At 44.7% G+C, this 20,809-nt stretch overlaps 1 protein-coding gene and 1 long non-coding RNA gene across 3 annotated transcripts in view; both read right to left on the reverse strand.

The window, feature by feature from the left end:
* Positions 1–3,225: 3,225 nt before the first annotated feature.
* Positions 3,226–20,809, reverse strand: part of LOC140104603 (uncharacterized) — a 213,273-nt gene continuing 195,689 nt past the window's right edge. Inside the window, exon 2 of the long non-coding RNA XR_011850377.1 lies at positions 3,226–3,802. This is a non-coding gene — a long non-coding RNA (uncharacterized lncRNA). The remainder of the gene's footprint in view (positions 3,803–20,809) is intronic.
* The window catches only part of MGLL (monoglyceride lipase), a 51,233-nt gene continuing 33,649 nt past the window's right edge, over positions 3,226–20,809 (reverse strand). For both annotated transcript variants that reach the window (XM_072128218.1, XM_072128219.1), the window contains exons 4-8: positions 12,553–12,689; positions 11,640–11,750; positions 10,499–10,588; positions 7,518–7,733; positions 3,226–5,784 (exon numbers count right to left, since the gene is read on the reverse strand). In XM_072128218.1, coding sequence (XP_071984319.1) covers positions 5,638–5,784; positions 7,518–7,733; positions 10,499–10,588; positions 11,640–11,750; positions 12,553–12,689 — 701 coding nt within the window. In that variant the 3' untranslated portion in view covers positions 3,226–5,637. The remainder of the gene's footprint in view (positions 5,785–7,517; positions 7,734–10,498; positions 10,589–11,639; positions 11,751–12,552; positions 12,690–20,809) is intronic.

Raw genomic sequence — 20,809 nt, forward strand, 5'->3', positions numbered from 1 at the left:
ACAGGAGATCCCCAGGTTATACCGGCTGTACATATATCATTATATACAGGAGATCCCCAGGTTATACCGGCTGTACATATATCATTATATACAGGAGATCCCCAGGTTATACCGGCTGTACATATATCATTATATACAGGAGATCTCCAGGTTATACCGGCTGTACATATATCATTATATACAGGAGATCCCCAGGTTATACCGGCTGTACATATATCATTATATACAGGAGATCCCCAGGTTATACCGGCTGTACATATATCATTATATACAGGAGATCCCCAGGTTATACCGGCTGTACATATATCATTATATACAGGAGATCCCCAGGTTATACCGGCTGTACATATATCATTATATACAGGAGATCCCCAGGTTATAGCAGCTGTACATATATCATTATATACAGGAGATCCCCAGGTTATACCAGCTGTACATATATCATTATATACAGGAGATCCCCAGGTTATACCGGCTGTACATATATCATTATATACAGGATATACCCAGGTTATACCGGCTGTACATATATCATTATATACAGGAGATCCCCAGGTTATACCGGCTGTACATATATCATTATATATACAGGAGATCTCCAGGTTATACCAGCTGTACATATATCATTATATACAGGAGATCCCCAGGTTATACCAGCTGTGCATATATCATTATATACAGGAGATCCCCAGGTTATACCAGCTGTACATATATCATTATATACAGGAGATCCCCAGGTTATACCAGCTGTACATATATCATTATATACAGGAGATCCCCAGGTTATACCGGCTGTACATATATCATTATATACAGGAGATCCCCAGGTTATACCGGCTGTACATATATCACTATATACAGGAGATCCCCAGGTTATACCGGCTGTACATATATCACTATATACAGGAGATCCCCAGGTTATAGCGGCTGTACATATATCATTATATACAGGAGATCCCCAGGTTATAGCGGCTGTACATATATCATTATATACAGGAGATCCCCAGGTTATAGCGGCTGTACATATATCATTATATACAGGAGATCCCCAGGTTATACCGGCTGTACATATATCACTATATACAGGAGATCCCCAGGTTATACCGGCTGTACATATATCACTATATACAGGAGATCCCCAGGTTATACCGGCTGTACATATATCATTATATACAGGAGATCCCCAGGTTATACCGGCTGTACATATATCATTATATACAGGGGATCCCCAGGTTATACCGGCTGTACATATAACATTATATACAGGAGATCCCCTGGTTATACCGGCTGTACATATATCATTATATACAGGAGATCCCCAGGTTATACCGGCTGTACATATATCATTATATACAGGAGATCCCCAGGTTATACCGGCTGTACATATATCATTATATACAGGAGATCCCCAGGTTATACCAGCTGTACATATATCATTATATACAGGAGATCCCCAGGTTATACCGGCTGTACATATATCACTATATACAGGAGATCCCCAGGTTATACCGGCTGTACATATATCATTATATACAGGAGATCCCCAGGTTATACCGGCTATACATATATCATTATATACAGGGGATCCCCAGGTTATACCGGCTGTACATATAACATTATATACAGGAGATCCCCTGGTTATAGCGGCTGTACATATATCATTATATACAGGAGATCCCCATGTTATACCGGCTGTACATATATCATTATATACAGGAGATCCCCAGGTTATACCGGCTGTACATATATCATTATATACAGGAGATCCCCAGGTTATACCAGCTGTACATATATCACTATATACAGGAGATCCCCAGGTTATACCGGCTGTACATATATCACTATATACAGGAGATCCCCAGGTTATACCGGCTGTACATATATCATTATATACAGGAGATCCCCAGGTTATACCGGCTGTACATATATCATTATATACAGGGGATCCCCAGGTTATACCGGCTGTACATATAACATTATATACAGGAGATCCCCTGGTTATACCGGCTGTACATATATCATTATATACAGGAGATCCCCAGGTTATACCGGCTGTACATATATCATTATATACAGGAGATCCCCAGGTTATACCGGCTGTACATATATCATTATATACAGGAGATCCCCAGGTTATACCAGCTGTACATATATCATTATATACAGGAGATCCCCAGGTTATACCGGCTGTACATATATCACTATATACAGGAGATCCCCAGGTTATACCGGCTGTACATATATCATTATATACAGGAGATCCCCAGGTTATACCGGCTATACATATATCATTATATACAGGGGATCCCCAGGTTATACCGGCTGTACATATAACATTATATACAGGAGATCCCCTGGTTATAGCGGCTGTACATATATCATTATATACAGGAGATCCCCATGTTATACCGGCTGTACATATATCATTATATACAGGAGATCCCCAGGTTATACCGGCTGTACATATATCATTATATACAGGAGATCCCCAGGTTATACCAGCTGTACATATATCACTATATACAGGAGATCCCCAGGTTATACCGGCTGTACATATATCACTATATACAGGAGATCCCCAGGTTATACCGGCTGTACATATATCATTATATACAGGAGATCCCCAGGTTATACCGGCTGTACATATATCATTATATACAGGAGATCCCCAGGTTATACCGGCTGTACATATATCATTATATACAGGAGATCTCCAGGTTATACCGGCTGTACATATATCATTATATACAGGAGATCCCCAGGTTATACCGGCTGTACATATATCATTATATACAGGAGATCCCCAGGTTATACCGGCTGTACATATATCATTATATACAGGAGATCCCCAGGTTATACCGGCTGTACATATATCATTATATACAGGAGATCCCCAGGTTATACCGGCTGTACATATATCATTATATACAGGAGATCCCCAGGTTATACCGGCTGTACATATATCACTATATACAGGAGATCCCCAGGTTATAACGGCTGTACATATATCATTATATACAGGAGATCCCCAGGTTATACCGGCTGTACATATATCATTATATACAGGAGATCCCCAGGTTATACCGGCTGTACATATATCATTATATACAGGAGATCCCCAGGTTATACCGGCTGTACATATATCATTATATACAGGAGATAGTATATAGGTACTGTATATAGACTGTATATATATCACTATATAGAACACACATGGAGCAGGTGTAACAGTCAGAATTTATTAGACAGAGCTGCAGTGTTGCTTCTGTGTTACAGGTATAAAAGTTACATATATTGTGCCTTTTCTTGTTACAAAGTGCAATATCGGTTATAGAAATGTGCGGTTGGGGTACAGAGCGTTACTGAGACGTGTTTTTTCGGGGAGGCGATGTGTCCCCCCCGGTCCTATACAGAAAGGGTTCAGGTTCTCTCCATTTGTTTGTAGCTGGTGGGGAACTACAAGTCCCAGCGTGGTCCCTCATGCTTCACATTCCATGGAATGCTGGGACTTGTAGTCCCCTTTAATCCACATATCCAGACATTCTAGTTTTGCAGAGTTACATTCAAGACAAGATCTGCTTAAGTCTGGTATTAAAGGGAATGTGGCCTTGTTAAAGGGATGGAGCTGGACCAGGATCCCAAAATCACATAAAATGATGGGAGTGGATTCTCCCGGCCCCCGGAGGGCTGGATTGTTAACTACTTCATAGCAGAAGAGGAATGTTTCAGTGCATCCTTAAAGGGGCAGCTAATTTTTCATCTACTCTATTCACAGCCAAAGCTGCATACAAAATCCTGGTGGCTATGACCATACAAACTGCAGCCAGTGTTGTTGTATTGTCCCTGGAGAGATGTGTAATCACACCTTTGTGTATGAATTTAGCTTTTCCGAGTTTGTAGCTTTTCCAAGTGCACCGGGGGGGGGGGGGGGGGGGGGTTGTCCTCACACTTCTGTGCTCTGTGCTTTCTGCATTAAACCTCTCCACAACCTTTCCCCTCCTCTGAGTAACAGCTGTAGTAGATTTGTGACGACATAGTACATCAGTCCCTCGGAGCAGAGGAAAGAGGATCAGTACAGAGAGCACAGAGCACAGCAGTGTGAGGACAACCCGCCCCCAATGTATTTGTAGATTACAATCTAGGAATTTAAATTCATAAATCACAGTCATACACAGAGTTATGATTACACATCTTTCAAGAGACAACAGGTGCTGCAGTCTGTGCGGTCACACCTGCTGACAGTTTCCCTTTAATGCACAAAATATTTGCCTGTAACCAACACTAGGGGGAGCATACGACAGATTTAGCATTGACTATAATGTACAAACTGTATGCAGTAAGCTCCTGAGCTCCCCCTAGTGGTGGCCTCAGGTAGACAGAACCGTGTCATGTGATGCTATGGCCGTGTGAGGGGAAGCAGGGGTCTATAGTTTATCAGGTAGCAAAATTATGGCCCCCCCCCAAAAAAAAACTTTATAATATTACATTCACTGTGGTCATTCGCTTAGAGGATGTCGCTTTAATAGGATCATGGGCATCTATTCCTTGAAATGGTTCATGAAGTGGGTTGGGACTTGAACGCATTTGCATAAAGATGGGCGTGGTCAGACAGTGCTGGATAGGCTGGAGGCGGGGCTTAAAATTGGTTTTGGTTGGGAGGTATCTTTATAGTAGGGGTGATCTTCAATACTATAGGGGGGGTCGTACAGTGATCCTGACCCAGATACATTTGGGGGTCACATAATAAGATATCAGTAGTATAAATATTAGGTAGCAGTGGGTCAGGGGGGGTTCTGTTTCACATTTTACAAATATCTCTGTATTCCTACATCTCTGGCTTCTGCCAGGGACAAAGATGGCCGCCGGCTATCACTAAGGGGGGAAGGGGGGGGGGGTGCAGGAACTTTTTGTCTGTAGTTACACCTGTCACCACCGGGAACACACAGACATGAGAGGATAGAGGACACGTTACAGACCGTATATAATCAGGCAGAAAGGCCACAAAGTTCACATTTTCTAGAATGTAAAAAATAAGCTAAAAAAAACTACTGGAACCGATCCGGCAGTAAATATATTAAGATATTAAATATTGTATTATAATGTGTAATAAAATCTATTAAAACCGGAGGAGGAGGGTGGTATGTACAAGGGGTCCTTCACTCCTTACACCGAGTCGTTCAATTGGATCGTATTGCTTTGTGCTTGCCGGAGAAGAGTCCAGGAGGCGTGTCTTCTAGAAAGGTTCTGCTCCTCAGGGTCCAAAGCAGGAGCCAGAGTCAATCCTTCACTCATCAGGAACGTGGACGCAACTGGGAAAATTATTGCTGAGAACGGTTAATGCCCAAATCCTCCCTGGACAACAGTCTTCACCGCGCCAGGACCTCCGAAGGTCCTTGAGAAGGTCAATGCTTTTCTTGTGCTTTCTCTAAATTCTTAAAAAAAAAAAAAGTTACATTAGAAGTAAAAGGAAGTTCCTTCATCTCGAGAAGTTCTGCTGGAGGACACCGGGAAGGAGTCACACTTGGGGCTCGGTTGGGAAGAGTCAAGGACGGGTCAAGTTTGGGATGGGTCAAGGTGATCAGGAAGAAGACCACTCTGGCTGGAGGCTTATTCCGAGGGAGACTTGAGAGGACGTTCCTAGGTGCTATGGGTCGGAGACGCATTGGATGGAGCCGCTCCCGTAGCTTCTAACCTTTGAAGGATCCATCTCTCGATTTCTTGGAACACAGAAGTAGTCACCTCGGGAAGTTCTTTGTGCAGAGCGTGGAATCCTTGATCATAGATCTGCAAGAAGGACAAAAATACTTAAAGTACAATAATAGGTCGCTCACTGCTGTGCTCTTACCTCCAGTGCCCCCAGCTACTACCCTGGAATGTTTCACAGTCCTGCTGCTACAAACAACATATACAAAGATCTGATTAGAAATCTCTTTAGGGACAATACCTAACACTGGCAGCAGAGTGCACAGAGCACAGCAGTGTGTGGATATGCGCCCAAGTGCACTGGGAGAAGCTACAATCCTGGAGCATAAATATATTTTTCATAGTCCTGCTGCTACTAACAAACATATACAAAGGTCTGATTAGAAATCTCTTTAGGCCGGCGGCATACGTGGCGTTTTAAACCAGTTTTTTGACCATTTTTGTCCGTTTTCCAATTCCCCTCATTAAGATAATTGGAAAAAACTGTCAAAAACGGATGCAGTTTTTAACAGACTGCTTAAAAATGGACCAAAAACGGGTTCAAAACGCCACTCGTGGCGACGGCCTTAGGGGCAATACTGTACACTGGCAGCAGAGTGCACAGAACACAGCAGTGTGTGGATATGCGCCCAAGTGCACTGGGAGAAGCTACAATCCTGGAATATAAATATATTTTTCACAGTTCTGCAACACACACAAAGGTCTGATTACACATCTCTCCAGGGACAATACATAACACTGGCTGCAGAGAGCACAGAGCACAGCAGTGTGAGGTCTGATTACACATCTCTCCAGGGACAGTACATAACACTGGCTGCAGAGAGCACAGAGCACAGCAGTGTGAGGTCTGATTACACATCTCTCCAGGGACATTACATAACACTGGCTGCAGAGAGCACAGCAGTGTGAGGTCTGATTACACATCTCTCCAGGGACAATACATAACACTGGCTGCAGAGAGCACAGAGCAGAGCAGTGTGAGGTCTGATTACACATCTCTCCAGGGACAGTACATAACACTGGCTGCAGAGAGCACAGAGCACAGCAGTGTGAGGTCTGATTGCACATCTCTCCAGGGACATTACATAACACTGGCTGCAGAGAGCACAGAGCACAGCAGTGTGAGGTCTGATTACACATCTCTCCAGGGACAATACATAACACTGGCTGCAGAGAGCACAGAAGTGTGAGGACTTGAAGAAAGTTTCAATCCTGGAATATAAATATTTTTCCACCAGCAAGGATATATCTGACTCTGATAGGATAAAAAAACATACAAAGTCTGTAGTAAGGTAAGAAAAATAAGGGAAGGATAATGAACAACACAGAAACCTTCCCTGCAGGGCGAGAAAAAACAGACAGGTGTCAGGCTGCGAGGGCAGGGGGGGAGGGGACCTCGGCTTCTCTGCACCGCCGCTTATCAATCTACCTTCACAAGTGAGAATTCTACTGCAATCGTTGTGAATAGAAGGCCGGTGACATCTGTGGCGTTTTTGTTGCGTTTTCTTCATTGCGTGCCTGAAAATCGCATCATAATTGCATATTCGCTTTTTTCAATGGGTTCTAGGTTAAAGTGTCTTAACTTGGCGTTTTCTCCCATGCGTTTTATTTTGTCTGCGTTTTTGAGGTACACATCAAGCATTGTGTTTTTAAAAAACGCAAACACATGCAAACATTTGAAAAACGCATGCATTATCAATGCATTTGAAATTGCAGCAGAAACGCGACAAAAACGCCACGTGTGGTACCGGCCAAAGATAACATAAAAGTTTGGTGAATGCCCCCCGTGCTTTGCATGCACCAGCGCCCCCTACCTTTAGTGTCTTGTCCTCGCTGGGCACGGTGTCCATCATGAGCTGGGAGCCCCGGATGTCGCACAGCTTGTCCGCCGTGCCATGGAAAAGTAACAGAGGCAGCTTGAAATGAGGAAGAGCTTTCTCCACCCGCGATGTGGCATTGAGCAGCTGTACCCCGAAACAAACCTTCATGGATCCATGATAAACCAGAGGGTCCCGGGCATAAGACTCCACCTACAGGAAGAAACACGGTATTACCATTCATTAACTTTATTTTAGGAAAATCTGATTAATAAAGCCAGAAGGAGGCAGAAAGTCAATTATATATAATCATGGGGAACTATATTAGAGAGGCTAAGGGGGGCTCTACTCCACAGATGTCATCATTGAGGTACCCTGTGCCTCCTGCCTTTGTATAATAGAGGTCATAAAGGACTCGATTCAGATTTGGATTCAGGTCCATGGCGCGTGGCAGCACAGGTGAGAGCGGAACACAACGTCCACATCAACAGCTGTCACACTGGGTTAGTCCGAAAGCACAAGGGCTGTCAGCTGCTTCACAGCCGTGAAATGACTCCCCCCAGCATGTCAGACAGCTGCCGACTATGGACACAACCCACTTCAAAGTGACTCAGCCAAAAAGTTAACTCGTACGTGACCAAAACCACCCAGAGCATTCTGGAAGTTAAAAGATGACCCCCGACACACTGGACACACAGGCTGCGGTATAAGATGCATTGGAAACACTTCAAGGAAAAACGTTATCAGTGCATTTACACCAAGTACACACCGTGTGACAGCAGACTAAGGGTGAAGACACACGTGGCGTTTTGAACGCGTTTTTGGCCTGTTTTTAAACAGTCCGTCAAAAACCGCATGCATTAAAAAACGCATGTGTTTTTTAAAACGCATCCATTTTTGACCAGTTTGAATTTAGATAACTGGTCAAACCTGTCAAAAACGCATGCATTTCAAAAAATGCATGCGTTTTTTGACAGACTGCTTAAAAATGGGTTCAAAACGCCATGTGTGGCATCAACCTAAGGCCGGCGGCACATGTGGCGTTTTGAACCTGTTAATGGTCCGTTTTTAAGCAGTCCATTAAAAAACGCATGCAGTTTTTGAAAACACATCCATTGATTACCCGTTTTAATTAAGGTAATTGGTAAAACCGGTCAAAAACACATGCATTTTTAACGGACTGCTTAAAAACGGACCAAAAACGGGTTCAAAATGCCACATGTGCCGCCGGCCCAAGCCTATACTATGTGGGTCTGCCTTGTAAGTGTATCTAATGCCCTTTGTATCTAAGCCTGTTGTGATACTGTCCGCTGACCCCATGCATCAAAGCATCATAAAGGACAAGGTCTGTGGAGTTTGCTGGATACTGTATCCATAGCCAGTGGGGGACATTTACTTAAAGTGTCGGTGTCTGCATTGGCTTTGTAACCGACCTGCTCTGGGAAAGAAGATACACATTTAATATTGTAGAGATGTGCAGAGACATTTCTGGCGCCGAAACCATTTTCTGTCCCGGGACCAAAATCTGTCCCGAGCACCAGAAATGTGTCCAACAGTCCCTGCTAGACCAGTTTTCTTTTGGTCTACTTTCCGCCAGTTTACAGCGCCCAAAAAGGTCTGCGACGCATATTAATTGTGTCTGAGTTTCCACTCCGCCAAAGCCACGCCCCTTTTCGGAGAAGAGTCGGAGCAGACGGAAAAAGTCATTTTTTCTGGCGCCGCCAGCTAATAAATAGGTCTGAGAGCAGAACATGTGGTGAGAGCGCCACAAAACTGGCGGAAACGCCATAGTAAATGTCCCCCAGTGTATCTAACCCTACCATGAGTGATACTTTCCCATGACATACTCTTAGGGGGTGACACTGAGGAGGACAGGAGCCAGTAAGGGGTCCCCAGATCTGCATTTATACACAGAGAGGCGCAGCCGAAAGACAGACGCGCCATAATGAGCCGTCCACTCAGATCTGAGCCTGTAAAATATGGATGAGGATGTATAATTTACAGCCGCGTGACCTTTTTTACCCCTTGTATCCCCGGCTGCAGCAGAAAGTGATGGAGATAGCTCAGGTATAGGGTACATGTGCTGCTACATTAAATATGTGGGAGAAGTATAACAACTACTGCACAGGGAGGATGGGGGGAGTAGTCAGCACTATTCTCTTGTATCTGAGTACTGATGAGTGGCTTCAGACAGATGTCTCTGCTTTGGAAAATATCTAGTAAGAGAAGGTCAGGTCTCTGACTGCACATAGTGTTTTGTGGAAAGCTGTTTAAGTGCACTGGGGGCGTGTCCTCACACTGCAGTGCTCTTATCTCTCTCCACTGAGCTGCTATACAGCCCCTGTGCTCTAAGTGACTTCTGTAATAGGTTGCTGTTACTCAGAGCAGAGGGAAAGAGCTATTGCTATTTCTCTATTGCACAATAACGTAAGGACACGCCCCCAGTGCACGTGCACAGCTACAATTCTGGAATATAGATCCATCTGACTCTGAGAAGCTGTGCATTAAACTGCTCCACAGCTCCTGTAGCAAGTCTTTTGTTGGAGTCTCTTAGAGAAGAAGGAAGAGGCTTTTGGGCAATTCAAAACATAGACAACTATAACATAATAATTTTAAAAATTTTTAACAAAAAAAAACAGAGCAGTGTGAGTGAACTTGGAAAATATAAATCCATATTTCACAGTCCTGCTACTACTACAAACATACACAAAGTTATGAATAAACATATTTCTAGTGACAATACCTAACACTGGCTGCAGAGAGCACAGGGCCCAGCAGTGTGAGGAACCGCCCCCAGTAGAATCATGGAATATAAATCCGTATATCACAGTCCTGCTGCTACTAACAACATACACAGTGGTGCGATTACACATCTCTCCAGTGTCAGTCTGTATGGTCACAACTGCTGATCGGTTCCCTTTAATGGAGATTTAAAAAATAAACTAGCCCCTGACTAGTAAAGTACATTGTATACTCACCTCCTGCTTATTCCGCGTCACAGAGTTTGGGTCGATGCAGCCGAGAGAAAAGTTGGGCAGAACATGGTTGAGAATTTTTGCTGCAAAAACCTGTGAAGAACACAAATATATATACATGAAGGCGATGTGTTCACATTGTACATGGACCGACTGTTTTTTAAGTTGTCTTCTATCCACAGGATAGGGGATCCCTTTCTTTCTGGGGTCCACTATGCCCCCAAATCAATGCAGCACGTAATGGCACATGCACAGGGGGTCTGCTGGGGTGACAGACTCGCCACTCTGGTGGTCCTATAGATGTGAATGTGCCTTTCATTTTAAGAGCCCAATAAATCCCCAATTTGGTAATAAGGACCATAACGTCCCTTTAAGAACCATAAGAATCATCTATATCCAATATTTGTAGGAAGTATCCAAAAAGATCTGTATTCCAGGAAGTCTGGCCTGAAAAAGGGGTGTAGTTTAAACTATCACACCCCCAATTTTTTAATTTTTTTGGGGAGGGAGGGGGTGTCAGTTTTAGGTGGACCAGAAAAAATTATGTTTATTAGGAAAAATAGTTGAATTTGTATGAATCCCATCTTCATTGCCCACAGCATCCAATCACAGCGAGGCTTACATTTTGTAATCTGCTCTAGAAAAATTAACGCTATGCTGTGATTGGTTGCTAAGGGTAACAAAGATAGTTTAGAAATTTCTTTAAAAATCTACCCCAATAAGTGTAGGCCGCTGCTCCCATCACAGTAAATCCTTTAGGGCGCGGTCCCACGTTGCGTTTGCAAACGCAGACGCAGACCAAACCGCGCTCCACCGGGCGGTCCGCGGTCCAATCGCATCGGCGTTTTCAATAGAAACATAGAGAAACGCCGATGCGATTGGACCGCGGACCGCCCGGTGGGCGCGGTTTGGTCTGCGTCTGCGTTTGCAAACGCAACGTGGGACCGCGCCCTTAGGGTGAGGCCACACATGGCGTTTTTGGTCAGTTTTTAAACATCCGTTTTCAGTCCGTTTTTGGCTGTTTACCATGCATTTGGCTGCTTACAACCTGTTTATCTATTAGGATGACTGGGAAAAACGGACTAAAAACTGACCAAAAACGCCATGTGTGACATCACCCTTAGACCTCCACACGGTAACTCACCTTAAACGATGTGGCTGATTCGGGATTTGGTAAAACTAATGGGGAAATCAAGATGAGACCCGAAAATTCAGCCGGCCGCTCGTTAGCCATTAAAATGCTAATTGCTCCTCCCTGAAATAAGAAAAAAACATAGAAAAAAACACTATTATTTCTGGCGCAGATGTATAAAAATAAGTATATAGGAAAACCAGTCTTTGTTGTTCATATCAGCCAATCGCAGCGCCGCTTTCATAATCCTAGAGCATAATATGACATTGTAGCTGCGCTGTGATTGGTTGTTATGGGAATGGGAAACAAAGATGGCTTCCTGTCCTCTTAGAAGCGTTTGATGACTGCGAAAACGCCGCGTCTGTACCACGGGTCCACATGGGATCTCAGGTTCGGGTCGGCCTCAGCTAGGGCTCTACCCATAAAGTCCAAGACGTGTCTCACGCCTGATCACCCGCTCATCATTAATTAATGGTCACGTCTGAGCCTTCATGTTTAAAATTTCATTAGGCACCGCAGACATGATAATCCTCACAGGCCAGATGAAAGGGAATGCTGGGGAGCGGCCATGTTACCCCTTATTTCTAGTAAAGGGGGTCCCTGGTTTATTCACATATTAAAACTTTCATTTTTTGCTGTCTTCAAGCTTCAAGCTTCTGCTTGCTGTCAACACGTAAATATATTTCTTGAAGATTTAAGAAAAATGGCAACTTTTTCCCTGATTAGGGGCATGGTACTGTCTCCATTTATGTCAATAGGGCAATGCTGCAGTACCACACACAACCAATGGACAGGTGTGGCGTTTTTTCTAAAAGTTTCTCGTGGCAGATATGTTTTTCCAATCCTGTGTAACCCTTTAACTCATCGAATCCAGTGTAGACAGCACCAGGGTCTATATAGGTCTATGAGGGGAGGGGGGTCTTACCATGGAGTGTCCACAGATAAACATAGGAAGGTCCGGAAAGGTTTTCCTCACAATGTCCACGTGCTGCAGGCAGTCCCTTACGTAAATTTGGAAGTCGGACACGATCATCCTCTCCCCTTCGCTCTGACCATGGCCGACTGTATGGGAAAGAAAAACACAATGATTGTCATTCCATATAAAGATAAGAGATAACAATGTAGTAAACAGTAAATATATGACCTTGAGGCTGCGTTTTGTTTGCGTTAACGCATGCGTTTTAAAAAACGCATGTAAACAGCTGAGAAGAAATTTTCCTAATTACATTGCCATCAACAATGCGTTTACAAAACTCATGTGTTAATTAACAACATTGGGTCACATTTACTTACCCGTCCCGTCGCGATCCCTGATGTGCGTTGTCCTACAAGGATTCGGGTCTGCCGCGATTCATTAAGATTGTGCGTCCAATTTCCTGCATTTGTCGCTTCCCCGCTGAGGTCCGCCGGAGTTCACCTTCTTCCTCCTGGTGCATGTGAGTGCTGATCTTGTTACACAATTTGCTTTTTAAATTCCACGGTTTGTCTGAATCAATCGGGTTGTCCGACCACCACACCCCCGATTTGTGTCTCATGCAAGCCAGCGCCGATACGACAGTAAATGTGCCCCATTGTGTTAATGCATGTGTTAACACACTATGTTAACACCACGTTAACACTTGCGTTTGTTTTTAACATTGCGTTTACCAATGTCATTAGGCAATTCTCTTCTCAGCTGTTGTGATGCGTTTGAAAACGCAAGCACCACGCAACGTGTGAACGCAGCTTAAATATTCATTGTTTCTGGGAAAACTGAACCAATGGGGCTTATTTACTAAGGGTCCTGCGGAACGCACTTTCGTCGGATTTTCCGGGTTTCCCCTGTGACAGGTATTTAGAAGGGGATTGTGTCGCACGCGGTTTGTCTCGGATTTTGGCGCCACCGTGCAGGCTTTCATGCAATAGAAATTGGGGGGCGGGCTGTCGGATGATCCGACGGATTCGGACTGAGTGCGGGATTTAATATTCAGATTGTGTTGCAACCAATGCACTTACATGCACCAGGAAGAAGATGAACTCCGGCGGACCTGAGCGGGGAAGCGACATAAACGGAATGTTAAACCAGGTAAACACAACATGCAAACTAAACCCTCGGAAGACAATTCACAAGACTATTGGCCAGTATGGGGCTGGCACCAGGTGGTCACCCATGTAGGGTTCTAGCCATAATGGTTGCCACTCAGCTTTGCCAGGTGAAGGGGGATGGGTCACTACACAACCAGTCAGACACGGTGTTCAGAGTCTGATGGGAGTAGTTGTATAGCAGGATCAATCACTACATGCCCGTGTCATGCAGGTTTACATTGTATTTAAGTTAAAATTGTATTTACAACACATTTCCATCACGTTTACATAAACACAATGTTAACACAACATGTTATCACAGCCTGAGAGGTCCAGACTGGAACCATCGCACCAAGCCGAGCTGGCATGGAAGAGGCAAAGGAATTCTCCCAGGAACAGAGGGGAATTTCACAAGTTTCCAGATGTTGATAGCAAAACACTGAAGATGTTATAGAAACTGCAAAGACATCTAAAAATATGAATACACTGTATCTATAGGGGATGTATGGGTAGCAGTCACGCTCAGCGTGCAGGAGCCTAAAGACCCCCACATCACATAAGAAAACCCCCAAAACAGTCCCCTGGTCAGATCCCCTAAACAATCCTATAAATATATCCAGACCCCAAACCGGAAAAATGAAATACAGACAAAAGTAAGACCTCCCTAAATAAGCCGAGACCCCAAACCCCTGATGTAAACATAACAGACCCCAAAAAACACAAAACTTTGGGAGGTTTAAGGATGATAAAGTCGCACCCGCCCTGATACATAAGAGCTTAACAGTAAGTGAAACCGGTTACAGTGAATTTCCCATTTTTAGTTTTTGATGAAAGTTTTGACAACTTCTGTAAATATTCAGCGGTAAACCTTACACCTGCAAAATCTATAACGAGAGATGATAAGGACGTGCTAATTAATACGTGGCGCCCGCTCAGGGCCTAGACTGCAAATTAGCCAGAAGTTACCGCTCTACTGCTGGGAATAACGGTAAAAGAAATGACAGTGCAGATATCCGAGTCATGTGTCAATGTTATGTAAGTCACCCAGCTCTCCCAAACACTGAACGGCAAAATCAAGGGAAACTATCAGCATGAAGACAGCAGTCAGTACTAAGTATTATCCCTGGGGAGATGTATCATAATAGCTTTGGTGTATGATGTTAGTAGCAACAGGACTGTGAAATATGGAGTAATATACCAGAATTGTACTAAAGGCGTGTCCTCACACTGCTGTGCTCTCTGCAGGCAGTATTAGATATTGTCCCTGGAGATATGTGAAATCAGACCTTTGGGTATGTTTTCAATAGCAACAGGAATGATATATGGATTACTTTTCAGGGATTGTACTGGGGGTGTACTCACACTGCTTTGCTTTGTGCACTGCAGTGTGAGGAATCGCTACAATCAAGGTATGTAATTCCATATTTTACAGTCCTGCTGCAACAACATGTACAAAGGTCTTATTACACATCTCTCCAGGGACAATACCTAATAGCTCATTGGGGGTCATTTATTAAGGGCCCGATTCACGTTTTCCCGACGTGTTACCCAAATATTTCCGATTTTTGGCGATTTTCCCTGTATTGCCCCGGAATTTTGGCGCACGCGATCGGATTGTGCCGCATCGGCGCTGGCATGCACGCGACGGAAATCGGGGGGCGCGGCCGAACGCGAAACCCGACGGATTCGGAAAAAAAACGCTGCATTTAAAAAAAAAAAAAAAAGTCGCGCGACTCACGCTTACCTTCACCAGGTATAGGCCGGTGTACTTCAGTGCATTCCGGCGGGCCTCAGGGAACTTCAGCGCAGCAGCGCCACCTGGTGGAGGTCGGAGGAACTACCTTAGTGAATCCCGGCCGGACCCGAATCCACCGCAGAGAAGGTGTCGCTGGACCGCGAATGGACCGGGTAAGTAAATCTGCCCCATTGTCTTCAGAATGTGCTAGGTGGCACGCAACGGCCTGTCGCCAGGCCCCACACTAACCCTGTACAGCACCTACGTAATAAAGGATTTTGCACATATCTGTGAGTGCCTTTTTTTCTCATTCCGCTTGGACAATACCTAACATTGGCTGCAGAGCGAACAGAGCACAGCAGTGCATATGGAGAAGCTACTAACTTGGAATATACATCCATATATCACAGTCCTGCTGCTACTAACAACATACACAAAGATCTGATTACACATCTCTCCAGGGGAAATACATAACACTGCCTGCTGTCTGTATGGTCACACCTGCTGACAGGTTCCCTTTATATATAATATAGTCCTATTCCCTACTGAGCAGGAGATTAGCTTCTAAATGGCTAAGGCCGAAGTTGCAACTTAGCCCCGATATCATGAATTGTATATTTTAGGGGTGACGTTAAAAATGATCCAAAAGCTCATAATTTGGTTAAAATTTGGGAAAAATGTAGTAGTGAGAGAAATTGTGACACTAAAAAAAGCACCCGAAGAAACACCTTACACACCCACAGCCATGTCACAAAGGGTTAACACGTAATGGTTAAGAATAATGATCCCATTTGGTATAAAACAGCCGACAATGCACAAATGGCGTCCCGCTCGTTTAATGAGCTGCTGTAACGAGTCCGATCCTCCATGTTTAGTTCTCACTTGGTCAGCACCATCAACCGTAATTTACTGCCTGGCCGGAGCGTCCATCTCTGTAGAGACCGCGCAACTTTCTGTATTTTACTGCAGAAGCAGGAGACATACCGAACTCCAGAAAGTATTATATGCATCATGATAGACGTAGTCGAAAAGTGGACCCAATGGGGCACATGTACAAGGATTGCTGGAACCTGCAATAAATCTGCTCTTTCCGTGTATAATGATGGGTGCGCCCGATTCATTAAGACCGCGCACCAGAAATCATGAATCTGGCGCTTCCCTGCACTGGCCCAACAGAGTTCACCAACTATTTTGTGGTGCACCTTTAACATAGTGGGGCAGATTTACTTACCCGGTCCATTCGCGATCCAGCGGCGCTTTCTCTGCGGTGGATTCGGGTCCGGCCGGGATTCACTAAGGTAGTTCCTCCGACGTCCACCAGGTGGCGCTGCTGCGCTGAAGTTCCCCGAGGCCCGCTGGAACGCTCTGAAGTTCACTGTCCTATTCCTAGTGAAGGTAAGTGCAAGTCCCGCAACACTTTTTTTTTTTTTAAATGTGGCGGTTTTTCCGAATTCGTTCGGCCACGCCCCCCGATTTCCGTCGCGTGCATGCCAGCGGCGATGCGCCACAATCCGATCGCGTGCGCCAAAATCCCGGGGCAATACAGGGAAAATCGGCGCAAATCGGAAATATTTGGGTAACACGTTGGGAAAATGCGAATCGGGCCCTTAGTAAATGACCCCCACTGTATGGCGTGCGACACACTTTGTATGTAATATCCGACGCACGGTCCGACTTAACGCCCCCTAATTTGTGTTGCATGATGACTAGTGCAGTTGCGCCACAAAAGGAATGAATGCAACACAATAGCAGCGCAGACACTGCTTATAGTTGTGCAAGCAGTTTACACCTAAAAGAACGTGCAAAGTCCGTCATAAAACTGGCTCAAAGCCCTTAGTAAATGTGCCCCATTGTATAAGTAATTTATCTACACAGTGACTGCACCATCAGAATAATGAGTGCAGCTCTGGAGTATAATACAGGATGTAACTCAGGATCAGTACAGGATAAGTAATGTCATGTATGTACACAGTGACTGCACCAGCAGCAGAATAGTGAGTGCAGCTCTGGAGTATAATACAGGATGTAACTCAGGATCAGTACAGGATAAGTAATGTCATGTATGTACACAGTGACTGCACCAGCAGCAGAATAGTGACTGCAGCTCTGGAGTATAATACAGGATGTAACTCAGGATCAGTACAGGATAAGTAATGTCATGTATGTGCACAGTGACTGCACCAGCAGCAGAATAGTGAGTGCAGCTCTGGGGTATAATACTGGATGTAACTCAGGATCAGTACATGATAAGTAATGTCATGTATGTACACAGTGACTGCACCAGCAGCAGAATAGTGAGTGCAGCTCTGGGGTATAATATAGGATGTAACTCAGGATCAGTACAGGATAAGTAATGTCATGTATGTACACAGTGACTGCATCAGCAGCAGAATAGTGAGTGCAGCTCTGGGGTATAAAACAGGATGTAACTCAGGATCAGTACAGGATAAGTAATGTCATGTATGTACACAGTGACTGCACCAGCAGCAGAATAGTGAGTGCAGCTCTGGAGTATAATACAGGATGTAACTCAGGATCAGTACAGGATAAGTAATGTCATGTATGTACACAGTGACTGCACCAGCAGCAGAATAGTGAGTGCATCTCTGGAGTATAATACAGGATGTAACTCAGGATCAGTACAGGATAAGTAATGTCATGTATGTACACAGTGACTGCACCAGCAGCAGAATAGTGAGTGCAGCTCTGGACTATAATACAGGATGTAACTCGGGATCAGTACAGGATAAGTAATGTCATGTATGTACACAGTGACTGCACCAGCAGCAGAATAGTGACTGCAGCTCTGGAGTATAATACAGGATGTAACTCAGGATCAGTACAGGATAAGTAATGTCATGTATGTACACAGTGACTGCACCAGCAGCAGAATAGTGAGTGCAGCTCTGGAGTATAATACAGGATGTAACTCAGGATCAGTACAGGATAAGTGATGTCATGTATGTACACAGTGACTGCACCAGCAGAATAGTGAGTGCAGCTCTGGAGTGTAATACAGGATGTAACTCAGGATCAGTACAGGATAAGTAATGTCATGTATGTACACAGTGACTGCACCAGCAGCAGAATAGTGAGTGCAGCTCTGGGGTATAATACAGGATGTAACTCAGGATCAGTACAGGATAAGTAATGTCATGTATGTACACAGTGATTGCAGCAGCAGCAGAATAGTGAGTGCAGCTCTGGAGTATAATACAGGATGTAACTCAGGATCAGTACAGGATAAGTAATGTCATGTATGTACACAGTGACTGCACCAGTAGCAGAATAGTGAGTGCAGCTCTTGGGTATAATACGGGATGTAACTCAGGATCAGTACAGGATAAGTAATGTCATGTATGTACACAGTGACTGCACCAGCAGCAGAATAGTGAGTGCAGCTCTGGAGTATAATACAGGGTGTAACTCAGGATCAGTACAGGATAAGTAATGTCATGTATGTACACAGTGACTGCACCAGCAGAATAGTGAGTGCAGCTCTGTTATTTTTTACCGTACAATATTTGGGGTACTGAACGCAGACCTGAACCAGGATCTATCTGTTCTGTCTGTGTTTCCCCGTAGTAGACAATTTTCCTCCTGCACTCGGTGATAGGTTATTGAATTTCCATGAAAATGTCCGGCACGTGTATGGATGTATGAGCTGTAGAGATGTGACTGTAGGTGACAGGTTTGCTTGCAGCTTCTTCTAGGCTATGAGCCTGTATGACCAGGGGGGCTCAGCCACCATACAGTGTCCATACACACCAATGGCTTCGGTAAGGACCCTCAGGGCTATCGCCTAGTGAGTCACGCAGCTGGACCAGGGGAAACCCATTTCCTATAGCGCCAGTGATGGAGAACGTTGCTGATTCATCCTGGTTAATGGGGCCTCTGCTGAGTGACAGCGCTGGGGGTCCGCTCATAGTGTAAAGTGGGATGCGGTCTGCCAGTCGGAGGGGCAGGAGATGAACGATTGTCATCACATCAGAGAATGAGACTGTATGAGATGACAAGTCACACAGTGCAGTGTAAGGTGATAGGAGCCCTGGGTGCTGCACGTGGCACCCTGGGCACTGGCCGTCCTGGCCCGGGCATCAGTGTCTCATGAGGGAACATCAGTAGATACAGACACTCTTGATATTTGAACATGTTCTTGACTGGTATCTGTGCCCCTTCAGGAAACTGGCCAAAAACTTCTGTTGTGTGTAACACACCCCATGTCATACCTGGTGTATGGGCGATGGCTGGGGCATGACATGGGTGCTGCTCCATACCCTCAGGTTCTGCCTTAAAAGGAACCTGTCAAACCAATGACAGTGCGGGGTAGTGGTCAAGGGAGGCTGCACCAGAACTTGAAGCCACACCCACAGTGCACTGAAAGATGAATTTCCATATGAATACAAATAAAATTCGACTGCATTTCACTGCTCAATTAAGATATGTTTATGACACAGGGAGCTTCACCTCCAAGGACATACATTAAAGGGAACCTGTCAGCACATTTTCCCATAGAGCCTGGATAACTAAATGCCACCCTTCTTTTAGCTAAAAATTGTTTCCCTCATATCCCCATAAAATCAACTTTGTCATCTTACTTGGCATCAGCAGCGAGTCAGAGTGGGCGTGTCCTCCCATCCTCACTTCTTTCTACTCCTCCCCATGCCTCATTCATACATGTAATGTGACTAAAGTGATGTTATCTAAGGTCCTAACTAACTTTGCAAAATGGACCCCATGTATGTATCTGATCACATGAAATCACAGCAGCCTCCATGGAGCTGGGGAGGAGTAGAAGTCCATAAGGGTTGCTGTGATTTCATGTAATCAGATAGATTTTTCAAATATTAGTGGATAAAGGACCTTAAATCACATCACTCTGGTCACATGACACGAAGTGGTGAATGGGGAGGACACACCTCCTCTGCCTTGCTGCTGATACCAAGTAAGATGACAAAGTTGATTTTATGGGGATGTGAGAGATACAACTTTTAGATAAAAGAAGGGTGGCATTTAGTTAATAGAGCCCTATGGGAGCCTCTGTCACTAGCTGTACTGACAGGTTCCCTTCAAGTTAATGTGTGGCAGAACCCAAGATGAGCAGAACCAATGAGGCCTACAGCCTCCATGCCGCAGGGCCTGGTGTATCCACCACATCTGAAGGTACATTGGGGCAGTGCCGGGGCTATTACACCATCACGACTCCACCATCCAACCCCTTTCTGCAGCAATTTAGGAAAATTAAATCCCTCAGCAGCCGGCAGCATTGCAGCGCGCAAACTTCTGAACTTGACTTAATGTGATTACATTTAATTAGGGGTTTTAATAATATCCTCCAATTAACAAAGGGTCGTTTATCACCCGGCTCTGAGCTCCCCCATGG

Source organism: Engystomops pustulosus, chromosome 10 (genome assembly GCF_040894005.1).
Source record: "Engystomops pustulosus chromosome 10, aEngPut4.maternal, whole genome shotgun sequence".
In the NCBI taxonomy this organism is placed as follows: domain Eukaryota; kingdom Metazoa; phylum Chordata; class Amphibia; order Anura; family Leptodactylidae; genus Engystomops; species Engystomops pustulosus.